General features: G+C 51.2%; 1 protein-coding gene across 5 annotated transcripts in view; it reads left to right on the forward strand.

Moving 5' to 3' along the window:
- Positions 1–22889, forward strand: part of LMX1B (LIM homeobox transcription factor 1 beta) — an 86239-nt gene extending 63350 nt beyond the window's left edge. For 3 of the 5 annotated variants that reach the window (XM_065853999.2, XM_071817330.1, XM_071817331.1), the window contains 6 exons: positions 15095–15327; positions 17987–18165; positions 19433–19510; positions 19896–19962; positions 20448–20609; positions 22239–22889. In XM_065853999.2, the coding sequence (XP_065710071.1) occupies positions 15095–15327; positions 17987–18165; positions 19433–19510; positions 19896–19962; positions 20448–20609; positions 22239–22396 (877 nt within the window). In that variant the 3' untranslated portion in view covers positions 22397–22889. The other 2 variants (XM_071817328.1, XM_071817329.1) reach the window with 2 other exon arrangements.
- Positions 22890–24489: the final 1600 nt, after the last annotated feature.

The raw sequence follows: 24489 nt of genomic DNA on the forward strand, positions 1-24489 counted from the left end.
GAGTTTCAGGCTATTAGTGTTGGCATATTCTTCAATAATCTGTTTTATTTTTACCTGCTGGGAGCTTAATTAAAAAACAAAGAGGCTCAATTTAAAGCCCATTACTATGCTAATTTTGTAAGAACTGGGCGGTGATTAAGAAGCTTTAAAAAGAGGAGTTTAGTTTGCTCTAGGGAATGGGTTGGAGGCAGGTTTTATTTCGTTTCATTAGCTAGCTACAATTATTTATAAACTAAATGGAAATGATATTAAAGAGTAATGAAAAAAACAGCATCTATGTATTATTGAACAGCAGAACTTTTTTTAATTTAGTATTGAAGTGTGCAGAGCCTTTATTACTGCAACTCGCAGTTAACGCAGCTAAATGCAGTTGTTAAATATAGGCGGCTTTTTAAATATGCCCATAAATACAGAGCTGTCCAGTTTGCTTTTCCTATAGATCACTAGAGTAAGTTTATGAAGATATCAGTGTAACAATGAAGATGTACTACTATCTCCTTCAGAAAGGTCTTATGAAGTTTATGCAAGAAAACTTTGTAACAGAATATATTGTAATGTCCAGTCTAACAGCACCGCAAACTTCCTGCTGTCTTTGGTCTGTCGTGCGGTTCCGGCGGCGTGGGATGGATGTCCAGAAGCCGAACACCAGGCAGGTGCCGGCGCGGCCACGGCTGCAGGTGTTCCCCTGGGCACGGTCTGGGGGCGGCAGCACCAGCAGGAAAGCCCAGCTCCCGGTTCGGGTGTGTGAGCGGGCAGTGGGAGGAGGGCGCTGGCACAGGTCTGGCCAGGGACAGACTGCGCTTGGCAAAGAGCCTGGGTGAGAGCTCCGAGCCCGGGCAGCAATTTTGAGCTGAATCCCCAAAACAAGGGTATCTGTTTGTGGTATCTGTGAGGATGTGGGCAGGGATATGTGCCCTGTATCTGCCAGAGGAACTGGTAAAACTGGTGTTCCCAGCCATGGGAGGAGGAGGACTTGCTGAGCCTGTGTCTGGAGGAGCGACATCTCTGGTAGCACCAGGGCCTTCTACAGTAACACCACTTTCCTATAAACTATGTAGCTCATGTGGCATGAATGAGATCTGGTTAACCTGGCCCACCTGGCAGCTAAGTCAACATTTGAATTCGCACTGAACCGTTGCTCTGGTCTTCTCAAGGAGCACAAGCGCGCGAGCCAGTGAGCAGCGCTGCCGTTCGGAGCTGGAACCTTCGCGGTGCTGCCGGGTGTGCTGGTTTGTCTGTGCTCCAGAATCCCCCGAGCCTGGGGTCCTGAGACCAGCCCGGGGGACGTCCGTACTCTGCAGATCCCTGCCCAGGTGTCACCGCTGTTGCTGATGCTTGCTTTGCCCTTCCTCAGCCTCCCCTCCACATTTCTTCAGTCCTTTAGTCCCTGCTGGATAGGATGTGCTTCTCATACGTGGTCCCTTGCTGTGGAGGCCGAACCTGAAATACGACACAGGTTTACAGATGGTTTCAGATCGTACTGGGGATGGGCTGGCAGAGAACATCTCTACTTCGGTGTTATAAGAGGGTCCTTTGGGAGTGTAAGAGGGAGGTTTCCATGAAGAAGGTCTCAGATTGGCCTCAGTATTTAATTGCACGTACAGTGGGGTTCCCTGTCCGACTCCCAGCCAGCGACACGAGGTGTCCGGCTCACCCCAGGAACCCCGACGCCAGTGACGGGGCACGGGTGCTGCGTCCCCTCACAGGGCACGGGCTGTCACCGGGGGCCGGTTCCCCGAGTCCTGGGGAGCAGTGGATGCATGTCCTGAGGTCTGGGCTTTTTGCTGGTATCTATCTGATTACAACAGGAGTTATAACCGTAGAGACATGTTTTGTGACAGAGCTATTGCTGTTGGTTCTCAGACTTATTTTTAATTAAATATTTTATCTTCCTGCCATTTCATCATTAATTCTATAACAACTTTATACTTCTCACACCAAAAGGCTGGTGGGGCATCTCTAACTTAAATAGTTGTTGCAGCCACTAAGGTGATTCTTGATGAAAGAAATAAGTTATGAGAAAGGTCAGTACAAGAATTAAAATTACTTAGAGCGCCTTTCACATCCGTGTCTCAAATATCTATAGAAGCAAACACGATTTCTGCTGTCAAAGCCTTCTGCGTGGATCTGAGTTCGTCTTGCGGTGCAGCTCTCTGGAGCCGTCTGGGTCTGTCAAATCTCAGTTCGCCGCGTGGCTTCCACAGGCACCTCGGGGAGAAAAGCCCGGCACTGCCAGTCTGCTCTTGTGTGGGTGAACTCGGGGCTGAGCCCAGCGCCAGAGCTGCCTCCGGAGACAAAGGGATAGCTTAAAATCCCCTTTTGATTCTAAAGGCAAACCGGGCTATCCAGGATCCCTGAGGTCTTAAATGTCCCTTGGCCTTCTTTTGACCCTGTATACACCTTACATTCTTCCTTTAATGACTGACACTCAGTGGGTGTGTGCCTTCGGGCATGCTGGAGCTGGAGCTGCTGCTTCATCAAAGCAACTGTTTACAGCTGGTTTGAGTTGGATGCCAATAAACAGTATTCTTTTTGTCTCAAAATAAAAAGCAGCTTAAGTCCCTAATGATAAGGATTTTGTGCTTTGTAGAGGAAAAATTCGGCGAGGTTGGGACAGCCAGCCGCTCAGCTTAGCAAGTCAGAGTACTTTATACTTCCAGCTAAACCACTTTTATCTCCTCAAGTGAGTGGGCTATAGATTCTTATCATTGTGGCAGAAGTGATGAGGGTAACATCTTTAGTTGGAAATCATTGGCAACATGTGGAGAAAGCTTAAGATGTTGTCACACTTTAACTTGGTCCTAATCTGTTCAAAGGCAGTTCATACTTTCTAACTGTGCCAGCAGGTAGTGAGAGAGAGTCAAAGACCGTCAGGGTGAAATAGCTTGTGCTTTTCTTTGGAGAGTTTATGACTTTCATAAAGTGGGTACAAAGAAACTGCAGCAGTAACTGTTATTGTCTAAATGAAGAGCTTATGTTCACCCAACCATATTTCATTAACTTGTACACCCAAGCTTCTACATTTCCTGCCTGCTCGGTGCAGTGCTAGCAGCAAATCTTGGACGTTTTAGTGCCCGTTGTCAGTGAAGTGAGGACAAGACAAACGTGCAGATCGGCCGTGCCCTGTGCGTGGCCATCGGACGCGTCCGCTGCGCGCAGCGGGTCACACGTGTCGCCCGGCGCTCACAGCGCCACCCGTGCGAGCTGCTCTGTGACTTGTGACACGAGCGGACGCGAGATCCAGCAGAGGAAGAGTTTTCCTTCCAACAGCAGTGACACTGCAAACACCGCAGTGTTGGAGCGGGGGTCCTGCGAGGGGCAGAGAGCAGGTTTGGGACCGAACCCTCGGTGGAGTTAAATGTCCCAGTGTCCCACCCGTGAGTGGGAGCTGGTCCAGTCCTGTCCTGTCCTGTCCTGCCCTGCCCTGTCCTGTCCTGTCCTGCCCTGTCCTGCCCTGTCCTGCCCTGTCCTGCCCTGCCCTACCAGTCCTGCCCTGCCCTGCCCTGCCCTGCCCTGCCCTGCCCTGCCCTGTCCTGTCCTGTCCTGTCCTGCCCTGCCCTGCCCTGTCCTGTCCTGCCCTGCCCTGTCCTGCCCTGCCCTGTCCTGTCCTGTCCTGTCTTGCCCTGTCCTGTCCTGCCCTGTCCTGTCCTGTCCTGTCCTGTCCTGTCCTGTCCTGTCCTGCCCTGTCCTGTCCTGCCCTGCCCTGCCCTGTCCTGTCCTGTCCTGCCCTGCCCTGTCCTGTCCTGTCCTGTCCTGTCCTGCCCTGTCCTGTCCTGCCCTGTCCTGTCCTGCCCTGCCCTGTCCTGTCCTGTCCTGTCCTGCCCTGTCCTGTCCTGCCCTGTCCTGCCCTGTCCTGTCCTGTCCTACCAGTCCTGCCCTGCCCTGCCCTGCCCTGTCCTGCCCTGTCCTGCCCTGCCCTGCCCTGCCCTGCCCTGCCCTGTCCTGTCCTGTCCTGTCCTGTCCTGTCCTGTCCTGTCCTGTCCTGCCCTGCCCTGTCCTGTCCTGCCCTGCCCTGCCCTGTCCTGTCCTGCCCTGTCCTATCCTGTCCTACCAGTCCTGCCCTGCCCTGTCCTGCCCTGTCCTGCCCTGTCCCGGGCTGCCAGGGCAGTTCCTCATTTCTCTTACTGGAGGTTAAACTGACACAGCTGCCTCTTCATTTGTATTCAGCAGATGGTATTAAGAACCTCAGAATTTCTGGTAAGCAAACTTCATTCTATTTCAGCAAATATTCTGAAAACAAAAAAGCCAAGGGCTTTGTCAGCTTCATAGAAAGGACAGTACAGGCAGAGCAGGATTTTTTTCAGCCAGATATTCAACAAAGCACCTGATTTTTGGAAACATTCATGTCACCCTCAGGAGCACCGTGGGACGTTTCTGTGTGTGTGCAGAGCAGCTCCAAGCCATACCCGTTTTCTCACCCGGAGAAAGCGATGCTGTACTGCTATGGCGTGCTGGGGACTTTGTGCACTTTCTCTCTAACAGGCCTCTCTGTTTTTTCCATGTGTGTATGATAGATATACGTAGACATAACTAAAAGTTAAGCAATATTTTCCAGCTTTGACCTCCTTGCAAGTTTTCATTTAATTAAAAAAAAAAAATCTGAAAAAGTTAATAAAATGTTTAGACAAACCTTTCAGTCTTGTGGGCTTAAGGGAATAATCCTCTTTGCATGCCTAATAATGTTGTTGGTGTCTAATGGGATTTCATTCTCACACATGTGGAAGTGTCCTCTCTGATATGTGTTTAACTGCTGGAATAACTTAAAACCCCTGTGCTGACGTTGCAGGCAAAACCGGGTCTGGGCACGCTCTGTGCCTTGCTCGTGGTCAGCCCGGTGTGGCTCCGGAGCCTGCCTTGCCCGGGCCCGGCTGCAGGCACAGGTGCCGGTAGCCACGTCCCTGAGACTCTGCCAGCCACGTGTGGCCTTGCACAAGCCACGAGGTGTTGGTGGTTCTGTGTAATCTAAAAATTCGGTTGGTAGAGCAACTGTAGTAATGGTCCATACTGGAATAGCGAGGCCAGTCTGCTCCTTAATGTAAAAGAGGTGAATCAGATCTTTGGAGTCTCTGCAAAAGCCTGTATTGAGAACATATTTATTTTCCATTGTAATATTAATAACAAGTATTTGACGTGATGTTAGGAGGAGTGACTCCACGTTACAAGAACAAACTGTAACTCCTGGACGCTGCGGGACACGCTCTGGGTGCCCGAGTTGGGTTGGTTTGTGGGGTTTCGTGTGGTGTGTTGTTTTGTTTCAGTGTTTCTTTCCTTTTGTTAGTGGCATTTTTGCGGGGTTTCTCCCCAAGTTCTGTGCCTCTGATGAGACCCCTCTGTCTTATCAGAACAGGGTTTGGGAAAGAAGGGCGGTAAAGAGAAACAGTGTGAGATGACTGGGGAAAACGTCATCCACCGAGGGTCAGACCAATAGAGCACGGTTTAGAGCAGAATATAGTGGGGACTTTTGTAAGACAAGCAGCAACTTTTCATGCTTGGATGGGGATTCTTGGGTTAAATTGCTATCTTTGAGTTCTGAACTTGGAAAGGTATTAAAGTGGAATTAAACCTTTACACAATCCGGCTCTTGTGTCATTCAGGATTTTTTGGGTCCTGTTTAATTGTACATCACAGCAGGGTTCTGAGTGACTGGTGCTCTAAAGAAATGAGGGTAGGGTTAAGTCTGCAGCCCACTGCTCTCTGCTAATCCTTCTTGTTCCTTGAAGGAGGATTTACTCTTGCTGCCAGCCTGTGAAAGGCTTTCCTCCTCCCGAAGAGATTGCTGTGGCTTTCCTGGGGAGGTGTGGTTGCTATAGCAGGGAGTCACGCCTGGGTATTCTCTCAGACCCCACTGAGAATGGGCCAAAAAAGAGCTGAAGAAGAGTAAAACTGGGGATTAAAAAATGGAACAATGGCAGACAGGAAGATAGGAGTGGGAACAAATGGGAATTACAGCACCAAAAATAATGCAAAGTGACAAAAAGAGGAAATAGAAAAATAATAGCTGACAGTTGGACTGAAAAGAGAAACGCTACAAAAGAACGATTTATTTGCAGCAGGCAAAGAAAATAAAAGGGCATCTGGGAAATAAGACACAGGCCTGTGCTGAGGGCTGCTTTGGTTCTTACTGTACTGCAAACACACATGCACCAAGTACCCAAAACTTCCTCCGTACCCCTCTCCGTCCCGTCTTTGCCACAATCTGTTTGTTCAAATGAAATCTTCTTGGGTTTTAAATTGTGTGTTTGCTGTTAGATGACATTTCTGGTTGTGTCTGTTCCTAGGGACGAACTGGAGGGCAGTTCTGGGCTTTTCGTGTAAAACATTGACATGTAGATCAATAACAGAAGAAAAGATCCAGCTCTGCTCCGGTTCTGTTCTTGAACGCTTTCCGAAGCAGTAGGTGCCCCCCGAACGTGCCCGTGGGCGCTCAGTGCTGCTGGAGACGCGTTCCCCAGCGCTCGCTGTGGCGGCGCCCAGGGCGGAGCGGGTGCTGCCAGCCGTGCTGCGTCCCAGCGCCCTGCTGCGCCCCAGCGCCGTACTGCGCCCCAGCGCCGTGCTGCGCCCCAGCGCCGTACTGCGCCCCAGCGCCCTGCTGCGCCCCAGCGCCCTGCTGCGCCCCAGCGCCATGCTGCGCCCCAGCGCCGTGCTGCGCCCCAGCGCCCTGCTGCGCCCCAGCGCCATGCTGCGCCCCAGCGCCGTGCTGCGCCCTAGCGCCCTGCTGCGCCCCGGCGCCCTGCTGCGCCCCAGCGCCGTGCTGCGCCCCAGCGCCCTGCTGCGCCCCAGCGCCGTGCTGCGCCCCAGCGCCCTGCTGCGCCCCAGCGCCCTGCTGCGCCCCAGCGCCCTGCTGCACCCTCGCTGGAGCGCGGACATCTCACCCCCAGGGTTTTCAGATGCCTCCTTTTGCTCCGAAACCTCTGCTCTACAAATGAAATGCAGCCTGACTTGCAAAGACTCAAGGATTTTCATCCCAGTGAAGGAAGCAGGAATTTTCATTCGATTTAGATTTTGTCACATTTCAAGTAACATTTTAGAAGCCGGTCCCACGTCTCACAGCAAATCTCTCTGAATGCCTTTCCTGCACCCTACTGCTTTATATATAGGAGAGGCAGAGAGATGTAACAGATGAAACATTTTGTTTATGAAGTGTCTATGTTTTGTTTTATTTCCCATGTTTTTGCAATATAGATAACAGATTACACCACAGAGCTTTCATTGCCTTGTGCTATAAAGATACTATAAAGCCTTTCTGGGTATTAATAATAGATTGTGTTGATGAGTTTGGAGAAGCTGGCAATAGACCCCCCGCTGGAAAGACGTTAACACCACAGGACTAAGGTATCTTTCCCTTGCAAATCAGTTGCTAAATTGGCTGTGCTGATGCTTGGGCACAAGCTCTCGCACAGCGTCGGTGCAGCCGGCACAGGAAGTGATTTTGTTTTATACTGGCAAATAACGTTTCTTCCTGTTAATGTTCTTACTTGAGAGGAAAGGCCCTGTGTAAATTCTTTCCTTAAGTCATTCCTGCCAGCCAAGAAATAACTTAGAAATTACATTTGGATTGCTTTGACACATGATTATTTTTTTCTGTAAAAGTGAAGGCCGGGGTAGTGAATCACCACCAGTGCAATTTCCCTGCTTATAGGGCCTTTAGGGTGAATTTTCATATAGAAATTGCGTTAGAAGAATTTCCCTGTGTTGTTTGTGATGTACATTCAAAGGCGGCTGTCAATCCAGGATGGCACTTGGCGAGCAAGAAGGACAAGAGGTCTCGTCAGAGTGTCCGCCCGCCGAAGTGGGCCAGGATGAGGCCTCTGAGCGCGGGGGGGCCCGAGGGCCGTGCAGGTGGGGCCGGCGGTGCTTTAGTTCAATATGTGCGAGTAACCGAACCAAAATCCGGAGGAAGAAAGATGAAGAGGTTGGTTTGGCAGGGGCCGAGCTCCGCAGCGTACGGCAGGAGCGCCAGCTCCCCAGCACACACTACGCTTTTATAGTGCTTCACAGTAATTTGAAGCAATACAAAACACACAGCAGCAGAAGCCCATTGAACCTTTTTTAAACTCGTAGACAAAAATAACACTGTTTCCCAAATGTTTGCACTGCCTAAAATTATGATTTTAACAAAATAATTGTATTTTGTTAATCCATTAGGCTTCTTAATTGCAGCCTTGGCTTTATCAATTCAATTGGCACCCTTAACTTTTATAACAGTTTCTGTTCTACAGAACAGATTAGGAGAAAATTGCAGCTATAATCTGTACAGTGCAATTGCTGTGCTATAAAGAGGAATGGGAGTAGCTGAGAAGAGCAATTGGATTCCCAAAGGTGGAGCACAGTAGAGCAATATCAGTGACTTTGTAAATGAAAAATTGTTTTAATTCCCTTCTAACAGCAATAATTCGATTCTTCATAAATTTTTCCATCAAAGCATTGTAAGGAAAAATGCTATAAACCAGAACTGCATGGCAGTGATGGAAGACAGTTGAACAAAGTGGTCAATTAGGAGATGAAAATTAAGCAAAGAGAAGAATCTGTTCTGTCACATTCTGCTTGAAGCAAGGAACTCCTCTGCACTTTACATTTTATGTTTTAGTTTCTAGTTAAGGAAGATGTAACTTTTTAGGTCATTCTGGCCCCACTTGAGCAAGTTACATTAGGACGGCAGCTTTGAATTCCGTGTGACTTTATGCATTTTAGCGCATCCATTGTTGTGTCTGTGCAGTTGTCTCAGGGTTGTGGTTCCAGCCCACGCTGAGCTTTGCTGCGGGGCTGGTGGCCGAGGAGCTCTCGAGAGGGTGCTGAGCAGGTGCTGTGCCAGCCCTGCCCTGCAGACACCACCGGGGCTGCCGTGGCGTGTCAGGGGGAGCCGGGACAAAGGGCCCCAGGCTGGTGGAGCGGGTGCGGGTCCTGCGCCCTGCCCAGGAGGGGCCACCAGCTCACTGTCCACAGAGGACCTTTGCCTTTGTTAAAGCCACATCAAGAGAGAATGACCCTCATGGTAGGTGTCGGGGCTGCTGCGGCACAGGCCTGTGGCGGGCCAGGCAGCGCCGCCGTCCCTGGCGCGGGTGGGAAGCGCTGAACACCAACCAAACCCCGCTCTGGTGAGGACTTTTTGCTCTTATGGGAAGGAAATCAAGCAAAGGGTGACGTTTGTGTGGCCGTTGTGACACCAGCCGTCTCCGGGCACGGCCGCGGGGTTCCCGCCACCACTGCCTGGGCACGGCAGCTCCGCTTCCCGTGACACCAGGGAACGTGTCCCCCGAGAAAGAAAGTGAGCGGGTACCGGGGTGCACGGCACCTCAGCCCTGAACCCGCGCCGTGTCACGGGCGCAGCTCTGGGCGCGGTTTGCGCCGATGGTGCTCTCACTGCAGCACCCGTGCGCAGGGGGCTCAGAAACGTTTTCTTCTCCCCCCTGAAAAGAAAAAGGTTTCTTTGTTTCCATTTCTAGAAACTTTTAATTCTTGCATGTTTTATTACGAGGCGGTGAAAGGGAATTAGCTTTCTCTTACTGGAGTTTCAGCTATGAAATTGGCTTTAATAAACTATGTAATTATTTTTTCTGCCGGGAAAATCTTTTAAATGGATTGTTTCTTTTTTTAGGGTTTCTTTCTTTTTTGTTGTTTTTGTTTCCCTGCCCCCATGGTAAAGTTACGATATTTCTGGGTTGCTTTAGTGCATCTGAGATGTTTTGAATGTTCAGAATTCAGCGTAACCAAGCAACAGTTTATCTTTCTTTATTTCTAATAAGCACCCATGAGCCGTCAGACACCGCACGAGTGTCCAAGTACTATGCTGGGAAAAAACCCCATCCATGGTATTTTCCCCATTCTATGTCATCTGAAGACGATGGAAGTATCAAAATTTCTCCCAAAGAACAAGTAACAGATGTCATTTGTTAGTAATTTAATTTCTTCTCTTAATAAAACTCAGTTGTGTGAAAAACATAATATATCTTACTTCAGCTCTAACGTATTTCGTACTGCGCGAGTGCCAAGCGAACTCCCAGCTGGTATGTGGGCAGGATAGAGATGTCATACACAGGCTGTTTTCCGAATGAAAAGCACCAGAGCTAGAGCCTATACCTACAATATTTACAGAAGCTTGTGATCACCATCTTTGTATATTTATTAAATCAAGAAAAGCCAGGTATCCGCTTTCGTTTCTTGCAACACTTAATGTCAGAATAGCACAGCAAGCAAACGGATTTGGCAGCTCTGACGGGCAGGCACAGCATCTGTCCCCTCGCGTGGATCAGACCGGGCGTACTGTCCTCCTGTTCACTGCGTCATGGCAGAGGTGCAGGAAATGAACAACCTGGCTGAATCAGGCTGTTCATATCCCCCTATCCTGTATGACAAACCCCTTGAACCACACTTAATATGAACAGCAAATTTTGCACTGCACACGGAGATCTCTCAGCACAGATTAAATTGGTTATCGTAAAACAATTAAAATCTGTTTGCCCCCAGACAGGAGGAGATGAAGGACCTGGGTGAGCAGTGGGAAGGTAGCGGTGGTTGTCAGGACATCGGAAGAGCAAACAGCGGAGCCGTGGTCCTCGGGAGCACGGCAGGGTCAGCCGTGCCGCAGGATAGCGCCAGGGCAATGAATGGCGGGGCGGGCGGACACCAGATGGCTCTGCCCGTGCGGGAGGCACAATGCATGGTGCAGCGGTGCTTGTTTCTGAGGATTACTGATCCGGCCGGACTTCTGAGCGATAGCCTAACAAATAAAATCTTTATGGCCTCTTCCGCTGCTGAACATTTTCATCTACTGTTTAAACACAGGACCGCATGTCTTAGCGTTTTCATTGCTTCTAAAAGATATGCAAAATTAATGCGCTACGTTCACCCAGCTTTAGCTAGTGAAGACTTTTTGACTATCTAGTAATGTAAAGTTGCTCCACAGCAATTATGACAAATACTCAGATGGACAGACAGACCATTGTTCCAAGCTTTAGCTCAGCTGAATCCCCCAAGTGTTTCAGGCATAGAGGCAAACACACTTAAAAACTGCTAAACCTATTGAGTTGTCTTTCAGAATTGTCCAGGCAACAGAATTTATTTATAAAACTCTTGCAATCAGTGATTCAAAACAAGGTTTTCTTGTTCTGCTTTTCTCCTTTGTCCTCATTGAACAATTTTCTTTGGAATGTTTTCGTTGTGCTTTGGAGTCGGGAGATTTCCTGGGGCTTCTCATAAAGGCATTTGATTTCCACTCTCCACATACTTTAACAAGTCCAAGGATTTTGAGGTTTGACATGAACTTAAGAGAGCTGGAGATAATCAGCCATGGGGGTAAAAAGGCAGAGTTATGCAAATTATTTGTAAAATGTATAGAAAGCAAAAGGAATATTTCTTTAAATGTGGTTGCTGTGGGACTGACTCTTTGTCTCAGCACAGAATATCTGCATTCTCCCCTTCAAATTTATGGCTTTGATTGAAACCTGTAAAGGGGTGATCTGTAAAGTATTCCTGCTATCCTACACTTCTCAACAGGTTTATTACCGTTCGTTTATAAAATGAACAGTCTAATGAGCAGTGGTTTAGATCACAGATATCAAAGTCTGGTCATTTGTCAAGATTAGTTTCCTGTTGTGCGATTGCCTTGTGCAAAAAGAGTGCATAACCTTGGGTTACTCTCTGAAAGCTGAAAAAATACCTATAAACACTTTATAAGATAGATGTAATGAAGATTTTATAACGTCGGGATTGGACCCAGCGCAGCGCGGTCTGTGTGTGTGCGTGCGGGTGTTGTCATGCAGAGGGTACCTGAATTCTCTGATGTTGTACAACAGGCAAGCGACAGACACGGAGTCCGTGCAGGGGTGTCAGTCCGATTAATGTCTGGAGGGGTTAATGGCACATTGGCAGCAATGTAGTTTGTTATAACGGAAAGACTGCCTTTGAAACAGTGCTGCGAAAGCACCATTGCCAGTAAATAACAAAAATATTTTCTGTTTATTTGTTTGTTAGAAATCTTTTGTTTTGGAGAGAAAGAAAAAAACCAAAGCACTCTGTAAAGCAGAACGACAGGGAAGATGCTGCTCAGACCATTTAATACAAATACACTTCCAGCGCAGGCTGAGGAAAAACGTGGTGGTTTTTATGCCCCAAATAGAAGAAATGTGCAGGGGCTCTGTGCTTTCCTACTTAAAATAATTTGTGAAGTGTTTTACATCGGTGTTTTTGCTGGCACGTTTCGTGGGGCAGCTCCGGCCGTACCCGCGGGATGAGCCGGCCCCGCTGCTGCTGCTGCTGCTGCCGGAGCCCGCGGGGCTGTGCGGGGCTGTGCCTGAGCCCGCGGGGCTGTGCGGGGCTGTGCCGAGCTGTGTCGGAGCCCGCAGTGCTGTGCGGGGCTGTGCGGAGCTGTGCCGAGCTGTGCCGGAGCCCGCAGTGCTGTGCCGGAGCCCACAGTGCTGTGCCGAGCTGTGCCGAGCTGTGCGGAGCTGTGCGGAGCTGTGCCGGAGCCCGCAGTGCTGTGCGGAGCTGTGCGGAGCTGTGCCGGAGCCCGCAGTGCTGTGCGGAGCTGTGCGGAGCTGTGCCGGAGCCCGCAGTGCTGTGCGGAGCTGTGCGGAGCTGTGCCGGAGCCCGCAGTGCTGTGCCGAGCTGTGCCGAGCTGTGCCGGAGCCCGCAGTGCTGTGCCGAGCTGTGCGGAGCTGTGCGGAGCTGTGCCGAGCTGTGCGGAGCTGTGCGGAGCTGTGCGGAGCTGTGCCGAGCTGTGCGGAGCTGTGCGGAGCTGTGCCGAGCTGTGCGGAGCTGTGCCGAGCTGTGCCGAGCTGTGCGGAGCTGTGCCGAGCTGTGCCGAGCTGTGCCGAGCTGTGCGGAGCTGTGCGGAGCTGTGCGGAGCTGTGCCGAGCTGTGCCGAGCTGTGCCGAGCTGTGCCGGAGCCCGCAGCTCCGCGGGTCCCTGTACGAAGGGCAGGAGCCCGGGGCCGCCGCCCTGCCCGCTCTCGTTCCGCGCGGCGCTGGGCGCTGCCACCGGGGCCGCAGCAGCGCTGCCGAGGTCCCCAGGCGGGTCGCAGCACCCGGCAGGATCGCGCTCATTGCTGCGGTTTCCTGTTAAAGATTTCTCAGACCACTGGTGAAAGCAGCCGAGGCTGCAGCACAGCAGCAGCGGCTTCTCCCGCGCTGGCAGGTCCCGGCACAGCCCGTCAGAGCTGGTCCCGCTCCGGCGCTGCCCCATCCCTCCCACGGTGGGGTTTTCCTGCAGGGTGCCCGTGGGACAGGTGAGCTGTGCCGGTCGGGGGACAGGTACCTGCACACAGAGCTGCTGAGCTTCGAGCCTTTCAGTGTGCTCCGCTGTACCAACAGCCTCCAGACAAAAGATCCAAGCTTAATTCAGCCGAGTCGAGCAGCTTTAAGCAGTTAAACAGAAACAACTTTTTAAAGTGCTTAAAATCTGCTTGCTCTTTTTTCCCCTTTGTGTTTTAATCCTTTCAGAGATGTTATTGTATATAGATAAAAATGTTTCCCGCTGAGGAATTTGCTAGCTAAAGCATTGTCATATTTTTGTGATGTTTACCAGTCAGAACGTAAAATCTCATTTCTCTCTCTCTATTAAAGTTTGCACCCAGCAGAGGAAAAGCTTTGCAGACAAACCCAACAGACCTGTGAAATAAGGGCACCTTTTTACCGGCACTGACCACGAGTCCTATGTGGCATCAATCCCTTTAACAGATTTAATTCATTATGTACCCAGAACAGAGCCGCTCGGCGCATCTGGTGTGGGCGTCCGGCACACCACCGTTACCTCGTGGTCGTGCACAGGTCCATGCTGAGCCAGCAAGGTGAACAGTGGAGATCTCTACTGCTAGATCAAAAGATACAGATGGGGAAAACCCACAGGTTCTTGGGCACTCAGCCTTTCCTTGGCCGCCCTGTGCAGGTGTATTTACATTTCCCGTTCGCTCTGCCCGCCGCGTGAGCCCGCGCTTCGCGGGGATCCCGGCTGCCATTTCGCTGTGCTGCCCGGCTCAACAAAATGGAGGAGTCGGTAACTGCCACAGCCGTGCCTTCTGACATCAGAGAGTCGCCTCTTCTGAACCAGGGGGTAACTCTGAGGGCGAAAATAACCATCGGCACACCCCTCCTAAGAGGCAGAATGTCCTTTTTTCCTGTGCAGTTGTGCTGATTTTGTTGCTGAAATGTAAATATTAATGCACCTTGCACTTTGATGTATTGCCGTAAGAGACGCTGAATTTCAAATCGCCAAGGCCACTGTGTGATACAGGGATGTAACTTAGCTATTCATCTTTATTTGGAGCAGCCCTCTTCCTAAAAGCTCGCTTAGGGAGACTCCCAGTTGCCATTAGAAAAGCAAAATAAAATTAATCTAAATCATTCTAACTTTATCTTAGAAAATTAATGATGGATGAAAGAGGGGGTTTAGAGAGGTTTCAGAAGAACTAGTCTGGAATACGGTGTATGTTCTAGAGCTTGTCATTCTAGTGGTAATGTAGCAGATTGTATCACAGCCCATCTCTGCCAAAGGATGTTTCACACCATTTAAAATGCACAGCACTCCCCTCAGGGACAGGTTGTTCTGGAATAACTCAACATCCAAGGAAAAGCCATGTTATTTCACTCCTCTCTTTATCAGTTGCATGTGTGCGGTTGCGTGTGTGCCGTCTTCTCCCCAGCAATAGCCCAGAGTTTTCATGCTTCCTGTGTTCGTTTCTGGGCCTCCTCGCAGACAGACAGCACCAAAAATGGAGTCGTGAAGTCTGCTCAGAACGGGGTTCAAGTGCTGAAACTGCAGAGCCCGTGTAAAAAAAAGTCTGAATTGGCCCTTCCTCTAAAAGGTGAATTAAGACTAATTTGGTTTTGAACAAGTTATCCAAACCCCAAGAGCTCCTTTTTGTTTCTCTCTTTGAAGAGAAACAAAACGGTGAGATAAGGACCAATCTGAGTGTTTTTCATCCAGCAAAGGTGATCTGGGAACCCCTAGACCAAAGGGGTCTGAAGGAGCTGCACGCCTGTGGCGTTTCCAAGGCCGGGGTGCAGGTCTCCCAGCGTGCAGAAGCCTGCGCCAAGCTGATCTGTAGTTAAAGAGTTGCTGTTTAAATCCGTGCAGTGACGTTCCTGCCTCTCTCTTACAGGCTCTTTGCCGCGAAGTGCAGTGGCTGCATGGAAAAAATCGCCCCGACAGAATTCGTGATGCGAGCCCTGGAGTGTGTTTACCACTTAAGCTGCTTCTGCTGCTGCGTTTGTGAACGACAGCTGAGGAAAGGGGACGAATTTGTGCTCAAGGAAGGGCAACTGCTCTGCAAAAGTGACTATGAAAAAGAGAAAGACTTGTTGAGCTCAGTCAGCCCCGACGACTCAGACTCAGGTGAGTTTTCCCACACCTGCTCCGACTGGAAAAGCCGCAAGGGTTTGTAGAGCTTTCTTATAGAGAAGTATATCCAATTACACATCCACTTTGTCCATATGCACACGCCGCCCATGCAAATGAGCAGGAACAGCTAAAGCAATCCCTGACTCCATCCTTAACTGGCTGTTTAGTAAAGGACAGAAAAGCTCCCGGAGGGAGGGAATGGCACGTGTGCTCAGGGGGACCGGGGACCCCTGTGCCGGTGTGCCGGGCTGCTCCGTGTGTGCTCAGGGGGACCGGGGACCCCTGTGCCGGTGTGCCGGGCTGCTCCATGTGTGCTCATGGGGACTGGGGACCCCCGTACCGGTGTGCCGGGCTGCTCCGTGTGTGCTCAGGGGGACCAGGGACCCCCATGCCCGTGTGCCGGGCTGCTCCGTGTGTGCTCATGGGGACCGGGGACCCCCATGCCCGTGTGCCGGGCTGCTCCGTGTGTGCTCAGGGGGACCGGGGACCCCCGTGCCGGTGTGCCGGGCTGCTCCGTGTGTGCTCAGGGGAACCGGGGACCCCCGTGCCGGTGTGCCGGGCTGCTCCATGTGTGCTCATGGGGACTGGGGACCCCCGTACCGGTGTGCCGGGCTGCTCCATGTGTGCTCATGGGGACCGGGGACCCCCGTACCGGTGTGCCGGGCTGCTCCATGTGTGCTCATGGGGACCGGGGACCCCCGTACCGGTGTGCTGGGCTGCTCCGTGTGCGCTCAGAGGGACCAGGGACCCCCATGCCCGTGTGCCAGGCTGCTCCGTGTGCACTCAGAGGGACCGGGGACCCCCATGCCCGTGTGCCAGGCTGCTCCCGGGACAGCGTGTACACAAACTGCTGCCAGCCATCGAAATCGAGCACTTGTTTCCCAAGAAAAAGCCTACGAAAATCAACAATTGCATTCCATTAGGTGTGCAAATGACATGAACGTTTACCTCTCCTTTATAGGAAAATGCATTATTCCAGCTTAGCTAGGAGCAGTCATTATCCATAATCTCTAATCTGAGAGCCGTATTTTCCACATGGCTGAGAGTTATATTTTCATGTCAGGAATGCTGCAGGACAGAGGTCACTGCTGACTCAGCGGGACGTGCAGGCCCGGGGCCTTTCTTGGAGCAGCACGTTATTTATTGCCATACTGTATCTGCAGGACCCCGAGCGCTCTGCTCTGTGAAGCTCATGTCACGGGGTTTGGGCTCTCTGTGAGTTTGCCCTTCAGCACGTCGTTCTCATCGCCAGCTCGGGCACCGCGCTGTCCGCCGGTCTGTCCAGACACGGCCGGGTGCGGGCGGGGAGCGGGGACACGGGACGGCCGAGCGTGGTCTGCGCCCAGCACCGCGCTGCCGCAGCCGCTCCGGCCGCCTTGGCTGCTGCTCCGCCTCCCCTTGGCACAAGGGGCAGTTTCTTGCTCCCGGAGATGCCTTTTTGCCCTCGCTGTTCTCTGTTAGCCAAACCCAAACCTGAAGAACAAGCTGACAAATGCAGTGGGATGTTTTGTCTCCCATTGTCTAATACGCTGAAAACGCAGCTGCCCCAGACGCCGTGTGAGAGCAGATGACTTCACGAGCCCCGGCTGAGCGTGCGTCCTTCTCCAATCAAATGTTTGTCCACTGGACACAAAAGTAACTCTCCAATGAGCAATATTAATCCTCACAAACCTTTCTTTAGAAATGGCATGCTGGAAAGTTAATAATGTCATGGTTATTAAAATGGCTGAACTTCTCTTTAATCATTAGGCAAAAGATGCTTATTAAAGTAAAAGGTGATTAGATTGCTAGGTGCATAATAATCAGACTCTAAAATGAATTAAAGTCTAATTTGTTAATTCCCTAAGCGTAATCTTTGAGTATGTAAAAATTGCATTGTGCTTCTTCACACTGAAGTCCCTGTAATAGTGTATTAACATTTACTCGAAGAAAAATCAGTAGTCTGGTGAGACGTGCTGAGTTAAAGTTGTTTTTCACAGTGAAATTCGTGCTTACACTTCAACCTTTGCCACTGGGATTGAGATTTCTAAGTACAATATACTAACACATGCATTATCACCAGATCCTACGAATGCTCGTCATTTACCTACAGAAAATACAAATAATCTGTTTGGTCTACACAAGCACGTATATATTTGTATATATTTACCAAGAAAAATACATTTGTGCACGCATACATAGACACGTGGAAAAAACCAGACGAAGAATAGTGGTGTGTTCTGTGGGATGCAGAAATGAGATGGCAAAGATGATATTCAGTGTTATCTCTGGAGTGTCGCATATTCAGCAATAACTGGAGTCTGCACTAGGTTTAGCTGAACGGGCTTTGTGGTCAGTTCGGGTGTTTGTTTGGTCGGTTTGGGTGTTTGTTTGGTCGGTTCGGGTGTTTGTTTGGTCGGTTCGGGTGTTTGTTTGGCGCGGTTGTGCCGCGACGCGCCGGGCAGCGGCAGCCGCTGCTCTGGGGCTGGGGGCCGGCACACGCGACCCGGCGACACCGGGAGGGCACAAAGTCCCTCTGTGCCCCGTTCCGGGAACTACCGAAGCGTATTCTGAATTTCCATCCCCTGATCGGTTCCATGCCCTCAATTACAAATTCAACACATTTTTATGCTTTCATGGCATCTGATTTTATATCCTGTCTGGTTTTCACCAGTTAAAAGTGATGATGAGGATGGAGATGTTAAGCCCACCAAAGGACAAGTAAGCCAAGGAAAAGGAAGCGATGATGGGAAGGACCCAAGACGACCTAAACGACCAAGGACAATACTTACTACACAGCAGAGACGAGCATTCAAAGCGTCCTTTGAAGTGTCTTCCAAGCCCTGTAGGAAGGTAAACGCTTCATCAGGGACCCGAAGTCAGCTCTGACACCAGAGCACGGGGGTGACGGGGTCAGGCCACACCTCCCGAGAGCCCCTGCCCCTTCCCGGGACAGCAGCAGCCGCCTCGAGCGCAGCGCGCAGCGATGCAACCCAAACCGCTTCAGCCTGGGGCGACCAGCAGCTCCTGCTCGGTCCTGGTGTTCGCCCCCAGTGTGCAGAGCGGCTCTGGGGCCGGGGCTGCTGCACAGCCGCGTTTGGTTCCTACGAACTGCGAGGTGGTCCTTGACTGCCAGAGCCCGGTGAACAAGTGTGGTCTGCCCTCCCCGCACAGCGGGACCCGCTGTCCCGTGACACGGGCGCTGGCGCTGGTCCCGTCGCTGGTCCCGCTGCTGGCCCTGCCGCTGGTCCCGCTGCTGGCCCTGCCGCTGGTCCTGCCGCTGGTCCCGCTGCTGGCCCTGCCGCTGGTCCCGCTGCTGGCCCTGCCGCTGGCCCTGCCGCTGGCCCTGCCGCTGGTCCTGCCGCTGGTCCCGCTGCTGGCCCTGCCGCTGGTCCCGCTGCTGGCCCTGCCGCTGGTCCCGCTGCTGGCCCTGCCGCTGGTCCTGCCGCTGGCCCTGCCGCTGGTCCCGCTGCTGGCCCTGCCGCTGGTCCTGCCGCTGGCCCTGCCGCTGGCCCTGCCGCTGGTCCCGCTGCTGGCCCTGCCGCTGGCCCTGCCGCTGGCCCTGCCGCTGGCCCTGCCGCTGGTCTTGTTTGGAGCAGCCAGGGAAAGGTGCAATGTGCTGCTTCGCTGATAGCAGCAAATCTTTGGGCAAAGCAGCCCGGGTAATTGCTTCCTCCTAAGTTTGACTGGAAAATAAACGGAGGTGCATCCTGAAAGCTGCCGTTTTTCAAACGTGACATTCTCCCGCTGACATGCTAAGTACGTTTTTGGGACAGGGCATTGTGCCTTCTTGCCATATTAAAGTAGGAAATTGTTCCTCAGAAATATTTAAAGTGTTCATAGCCAGATTGGTACCATTTGTGTAGAACTGTTTTGTGGGTAAAATAAAAATCAGGAAATAACTGAGAGTCGTTTTACACAGCTCAGGCTACTTGTTCAGTGCTTAGGAAACCGGTAGTGGCATGAAGGGCAGAACCTGAACAAACGGCAAAAATAGGAGGAATTTTTAAAGTAATTTTGGCCCTGCATTTTTATTGTAAGTAGAGGCGTCTTTCTCCTAACGTAACTGATTAGGTTTTTAAATATTTAAAATGATGTCATGAAACGTTTCCTCTTGTAGGTCAGAGAAACACTGGCAGCTGAAACAGGACTCAGCGTGCGAGTCGTCCAGGTCTGGTTTCAAAACCAAAGAGCAAAGGTGGGTTGTTTGTCAGGTTCTCAGAAGTAAAACGCAGAGTGTCCTCCAGCACGGGTTTCCCTCCCCTTACCCGCAGTGCATGCTGCAGAGGTCCCAGCGACCGGACTGTCCGCTTTCCGCATGCACTGCTGTCCGCAGCTTTCGACACAGACGTGAAGTTCTTACGCTCAAAGCAATGTGAGGTTGGCAGTAAATTTTGCATGCAAATATGAGCTGGAAACTGAAATGTTCAAGCTTAGAAATGAAACTGAACCCAGAGTGGTGTGTGCATCAATATAAATAAATGGTCTGAATTAATTGATTTAGTGTTTGCAGAGTTTTGCAAGGAAACAAAATTGTTGCGTTCAGAGCCATGAGATTCTTCTGTTCTTCCTCTTTTATTCAGATGAAGAAACTTGCACGAAGGCATCAGCAGCAGCAAGAGCAACAGAACTCGCAGCGGCTGGGGCAAGGTATGGGACCTGTGTGTGGGAGTCTGTGAGGTGTCTTGGAGCGCCGTTCTCACACGAGGTCTTAGGTACAGCCGCACAGGGCGGCCCCGGCCGGGCTGCGCAGCCCCTGCCCCGCGGCTGCTCTCGAGGTTCTCCGGCCCCCAAGGCCTCACAGCCTCCGGTCGCCTCTTTATGCAGAGCAGAAACACTGGTACCAGCTGAAGGCAGAGAATAAAGGGCCATGTCAGGCACTGTAGCTCCAGATGGTCTGTAACAGGGAACTTGGGGAAGATACGGTCTAGCCCCCAGGAGCTCCAGAAATTATATAGTCAGAAATCACAAGTCCTTCAGCTTACTGCTCAGGACGGTGCTCTCAGACACATCTGGGGGGCTGCTCCGAAGGACAGGACACGGCTCGCGGCGCTCGCTCTGCGCTCGGGTTCCGGCGCTCCTGGCTGCTGTGGCTTTGCCCCTAAGCAGTGACTGTGCTCTCGTTTGCTTTGCAGAAGTGATGTCCAACCGAATGGAAGGGATGATGACATCTTACACGCCACTGGCACCACCACAGCAGCAGATTGTAGCAATGGATCAAAGCAGTTATGGCACGGACCCGTTTCAGCAGGGTCTTACCCCGCCACAAATGCCGGGCGACCACATGAACCCTTATGGTAAGGCTTGCATCATTCTGCCGCATCAGAAGTAGCAGGGGTCGGATGCTGGTTGGCACGCGGCAGGTTCAGTAGAGCTGGTCGCTTTTACTGTGCTCTTTCTGGGATTCGTCTCGGGGAATTCGTACCAGTCAGCCTGGTGTGTCTGTTGTCGTGTGCACACAGGGGTAGAGGAGAGCTCATCCCAGGCTCTGAGCACCCGCCAGAGGTGTTTCACAGTACAGTTCTGGTAACTGATAAACCAAGCAACATCGCCTCTCCAGATCCACTTTTTTAAACCACTATCCAAGACATTGAAAAATAAACAGTACCAAATTCTAGCTCCCTCACAAGTTTTTCCTTTTCCTTAGAAACTTTGGGAAAAAAGTGCCTTGAAAAGTGGTCTAATAAAGAGAAATAAGCTGTTCATTCCAAAAGGAATAAGCACCCGTCTAAGATCCCTCAGACTGCTGCACGGATTTGTTAAAGAACAGTCCATGAGCTGTGTCACCACAGGACATTTCTCCTGCGTAATTTTATTCTCTGCCCAAAATCAAGATGATGGTTTGCTTTCCTGATTTCCTGACACACACCCTCAGGTGGACAGGTACACCCATGCACCAGCAGCATTAAATGCCTAGTAATTTATTCTGGACAATTGACGGTGGCATTTAAATAAAACGTAAGTGTATTTGTGAGCCTGTGGTTGTTGGCCTTGCTGTAGCCCACAAGGGCCTGTTTCGTCAGCCTGTCTGCTGGCCAGGAGCGGATCCCTTCGTGCACAGGGCCCAACAACAAAGCTGCGTGGGGGCTGTGTCACTACTTTTCCCACTGAGACAAGTCCAGGGTGCACACCAGGCAGTTTGGTAAATCCCGTGAGGAACTGAGGACATCTGAAGTGCAAATGAGCGTCAGGTGGCTTCTCGTTTTGTTGCTAGGAACTTGCTTGGCTCTCTAAGCAAAACTCCTCGAGAGGCAGGTTCTGTGCTCCCAAGCCAGTGCAGGAGACAGCACAAACCACTGCAAATGAGCGCGTGGGGAAAAGAGCCGGACTAACGCTTCTTAGTGCTTACAGGACTTGAGCTAGAGCTCGTACCTTGAGAGCGGAGAAAGCCGAAATCTCGGTTGCTAAGGGAAAGAGAAGGTGCTGTGTGTATGTAAGTGTTTCCAACCGTAGATCACTGGAGGACAGGGGAGCGGGGTCTCCTCCTCGGTCCTGTGGCATTTGTAGATCTGTTACCTTGTGTGTAACAGAGGCCGCTGCTGTCACGGCTCAGGCGCTTTTCCCTCCGCGGGCATGCGGGGTCTGCTCCACCTGCCTCGGTGGCACCGGTGCCGCCGTGAGCACACATCTGGGCTCACGGGGGCCAGGACTCGCTGCCCCGCTGCCGTTTGCTCACACCGGCAGCCGAGACCCCTTCGCGCTGCTGGCCGCTGTAAACGGAGCCGGGGCAGCGCGGAGGCACCGCCGCCGGCCCACCCGCGCCACTTGGTTTCTGCCCTTCTTTGTAGGTCAGACCCTTAGAGCAAAGCTACGGTAGCACGAGCAGACAAACGCAGGAGCTGCCGCGCGCAGCACGCGAGCGTCCGTGTGTACTGTGTCCGCCTGGCTGCGCAGAACCCCGCTTAACATATACGTTTCATTTGCAGGAAACGACTCCATTTTTCATGATATCGACAGTGATACCTCTTTAACTAGCTTGAGCGACTGTTTTCTTGCCTCTTCCGAAGTTAACTCCATGCAGGCTAGAGTAGGAAACCCCATTGACAGGCTGTACTCTATGCAGAGCTCCTATTTCGCCTCATGAAAATAAAGAAAACAAACAGCTGGCGTCTGTTTAGCCAGTGACTTTTTCCAGTGCAGACTCTACAGCCATATGTTGCCCAGCTCTTCCTTCACAGTGACTCCTGCTGCCTCTGGACTGCAAAGAGCATTTTTAGGAAGACTGTATCTGTGTGCATATATATGTATGTATGTATATATATATATAAATACCTACCTACATACATATATATATAGCCAAAACATGTCCGCCAGTCCCATACCCTTGATTCCCAGCTTGCACCAGACCACGAGACAAGCACGGAAGGAACACAAGACCCTGCTCGTCAGCAGCCTCTGGTTTGGTTTGGCTTGAGCCCATCGTGTAACGGAGACGGATTTTGCGGAAAGCCAGACCTTTTCCACCTTTTCCTCCTTTCTCTCTTGTTTTGGATGGTAAAACCCTTTTATTTTTTTCTTTTTAAAGCCACTGATCTGACATCAGTCGACCATATGACAAATAAATCACAGAAACTGGAGATTCCTCCCTTTTCTTACTGCATGATTCATACTATGTTGTGGATAAATTGCCATTTGAACTGTGAGAAGTTAATGTAAATGTGACGTTCAACATTTGTTTCCTTTCTACACTTTTTCTACATAACTTAGATCTGCTCATTAGTTTATAGCCCTTACGCATATGATACTGAGGAGACTGGTGAACAGCGATATTTGTGAAGAAAGCCAGTGATCCCATGGTAAGAAAGGTCTATGGCCCTGGCGAGGAGATGCATGTTAGGGACAGAGGCATTTAGGCTAGTATTGATCTTAAATAATTAAAACTAAAGGTTTTCACAAGACAGAGTTTTATTTAAGTTTTTTGCAGTGTGAGAATAAAACATTTACATTTGTTTGTAGGTGCTGCAATGTCAAATTTCAAGTCTAGACCGTGACTGGCAAACATGTTGTTCATTCTGTTCTGTTTATGTTTTGCATGAGGCATAAATGTGCTGTGCTCCATTGTCCATCTGGAATAAGTAAGCGCTCCTTTAGTTAATCTCACCTTGGCGAGAACGTGTTCTACGTGGTTCCAGCCTGAACCATTAAAAGGCCTAAGATGTGGACCAACCAGGGGAAAAAGTACGAGCGAGCTCACAAGGGGAGGTTGGGGTGCGAGGAGCGCAGCGCCGCCCCAGTCCCGCGCTGCAGCGCACGCTGCGCCTGCCCTCCTAGTGCCGGCGTTCGAACACGGGCGCAAACTGATGTCCCAGCCAAAGTCCGAGTGTCCCAGATGCTGAAGTTTGAGCATATGTCATATAGGTTTTTGTAGGGCATAAAATATCATAAGTAATAATAGTATAGTTATAAATATTGCCTGGTGATAATTATAATGTAGAGAGGCAGACAAGTATGGTCATGGCTCTTTGTGGAGAAAACTTCACGGGGAAAATTTGCCAGGGTAATATCGATAATTATAGGGTGTGTTCAAAATAGAGCTCATGGGGAAAGATTGGCAGGATAGGCACTTTCTTAAGTAAATACCTTTAATATATTGACCATAATAGCTGAAAACAAGTCCAAAGCACTGGTTTATCCCAGTGCTGCAGGCTGGGGACGGGTCCCCGCCCGCGCTGCAGCGTCTCCGTGGGGCTCGGCAGCGCCTGCAGGAGCGCGGGCGGCGCTGGGGCTCCCGCCGTGGCGGGGACGCCGGAGCGGGACCCGCGGCGCCGGCACAGAGCGGCCTCCCGAGCCGGCACCGGTGACGCTGCCGTCCCGGCCGCCCCTGGCCAGGCCCGGGTCACGGGGCCATCGCCCCGCGCGCTTTCGCTGGCGACCGCGCTCTCGCGTTCGGACAGCGATGGGGGTTTCGGCTGGAAGTCGCGAGGCCCTGGATGTGTTTTGAATTTGGGAGAATTTTCTTTTCCTTAGCCAGCCCCTTCAATTATTTTTCCTTGTATTTCAAAATAACCATTTCCTTTCTCTCTGCACGATAGCAAACATCTGTAACGAACTCAGGTGATCCTCACTGCCTGCAGGCAGAAGGCAAGTGAACTTCATGTGGCACATTACAAACATTTGTCACCTCCCGTCTCAATGGATTCATCGGGTTTCCCTCCGCCCCTCTGCCGCGCTGCTTTA

The sequence above is a fragment of the Patagioenas fasciata genome, chromosome 20, assembly GCF_037038585.1.
Source record: "Patagioenas fasciata isolate bPatFas1 chromosome 20, bPatFas1.hap1, whole genome shotgun sequence".
Lineage (NCBI taxonomy): Eukaryota > Metazoa > Chordata > Aves > Columbiformes > Columbidae > Patagioenas > Patagioenas fasciata.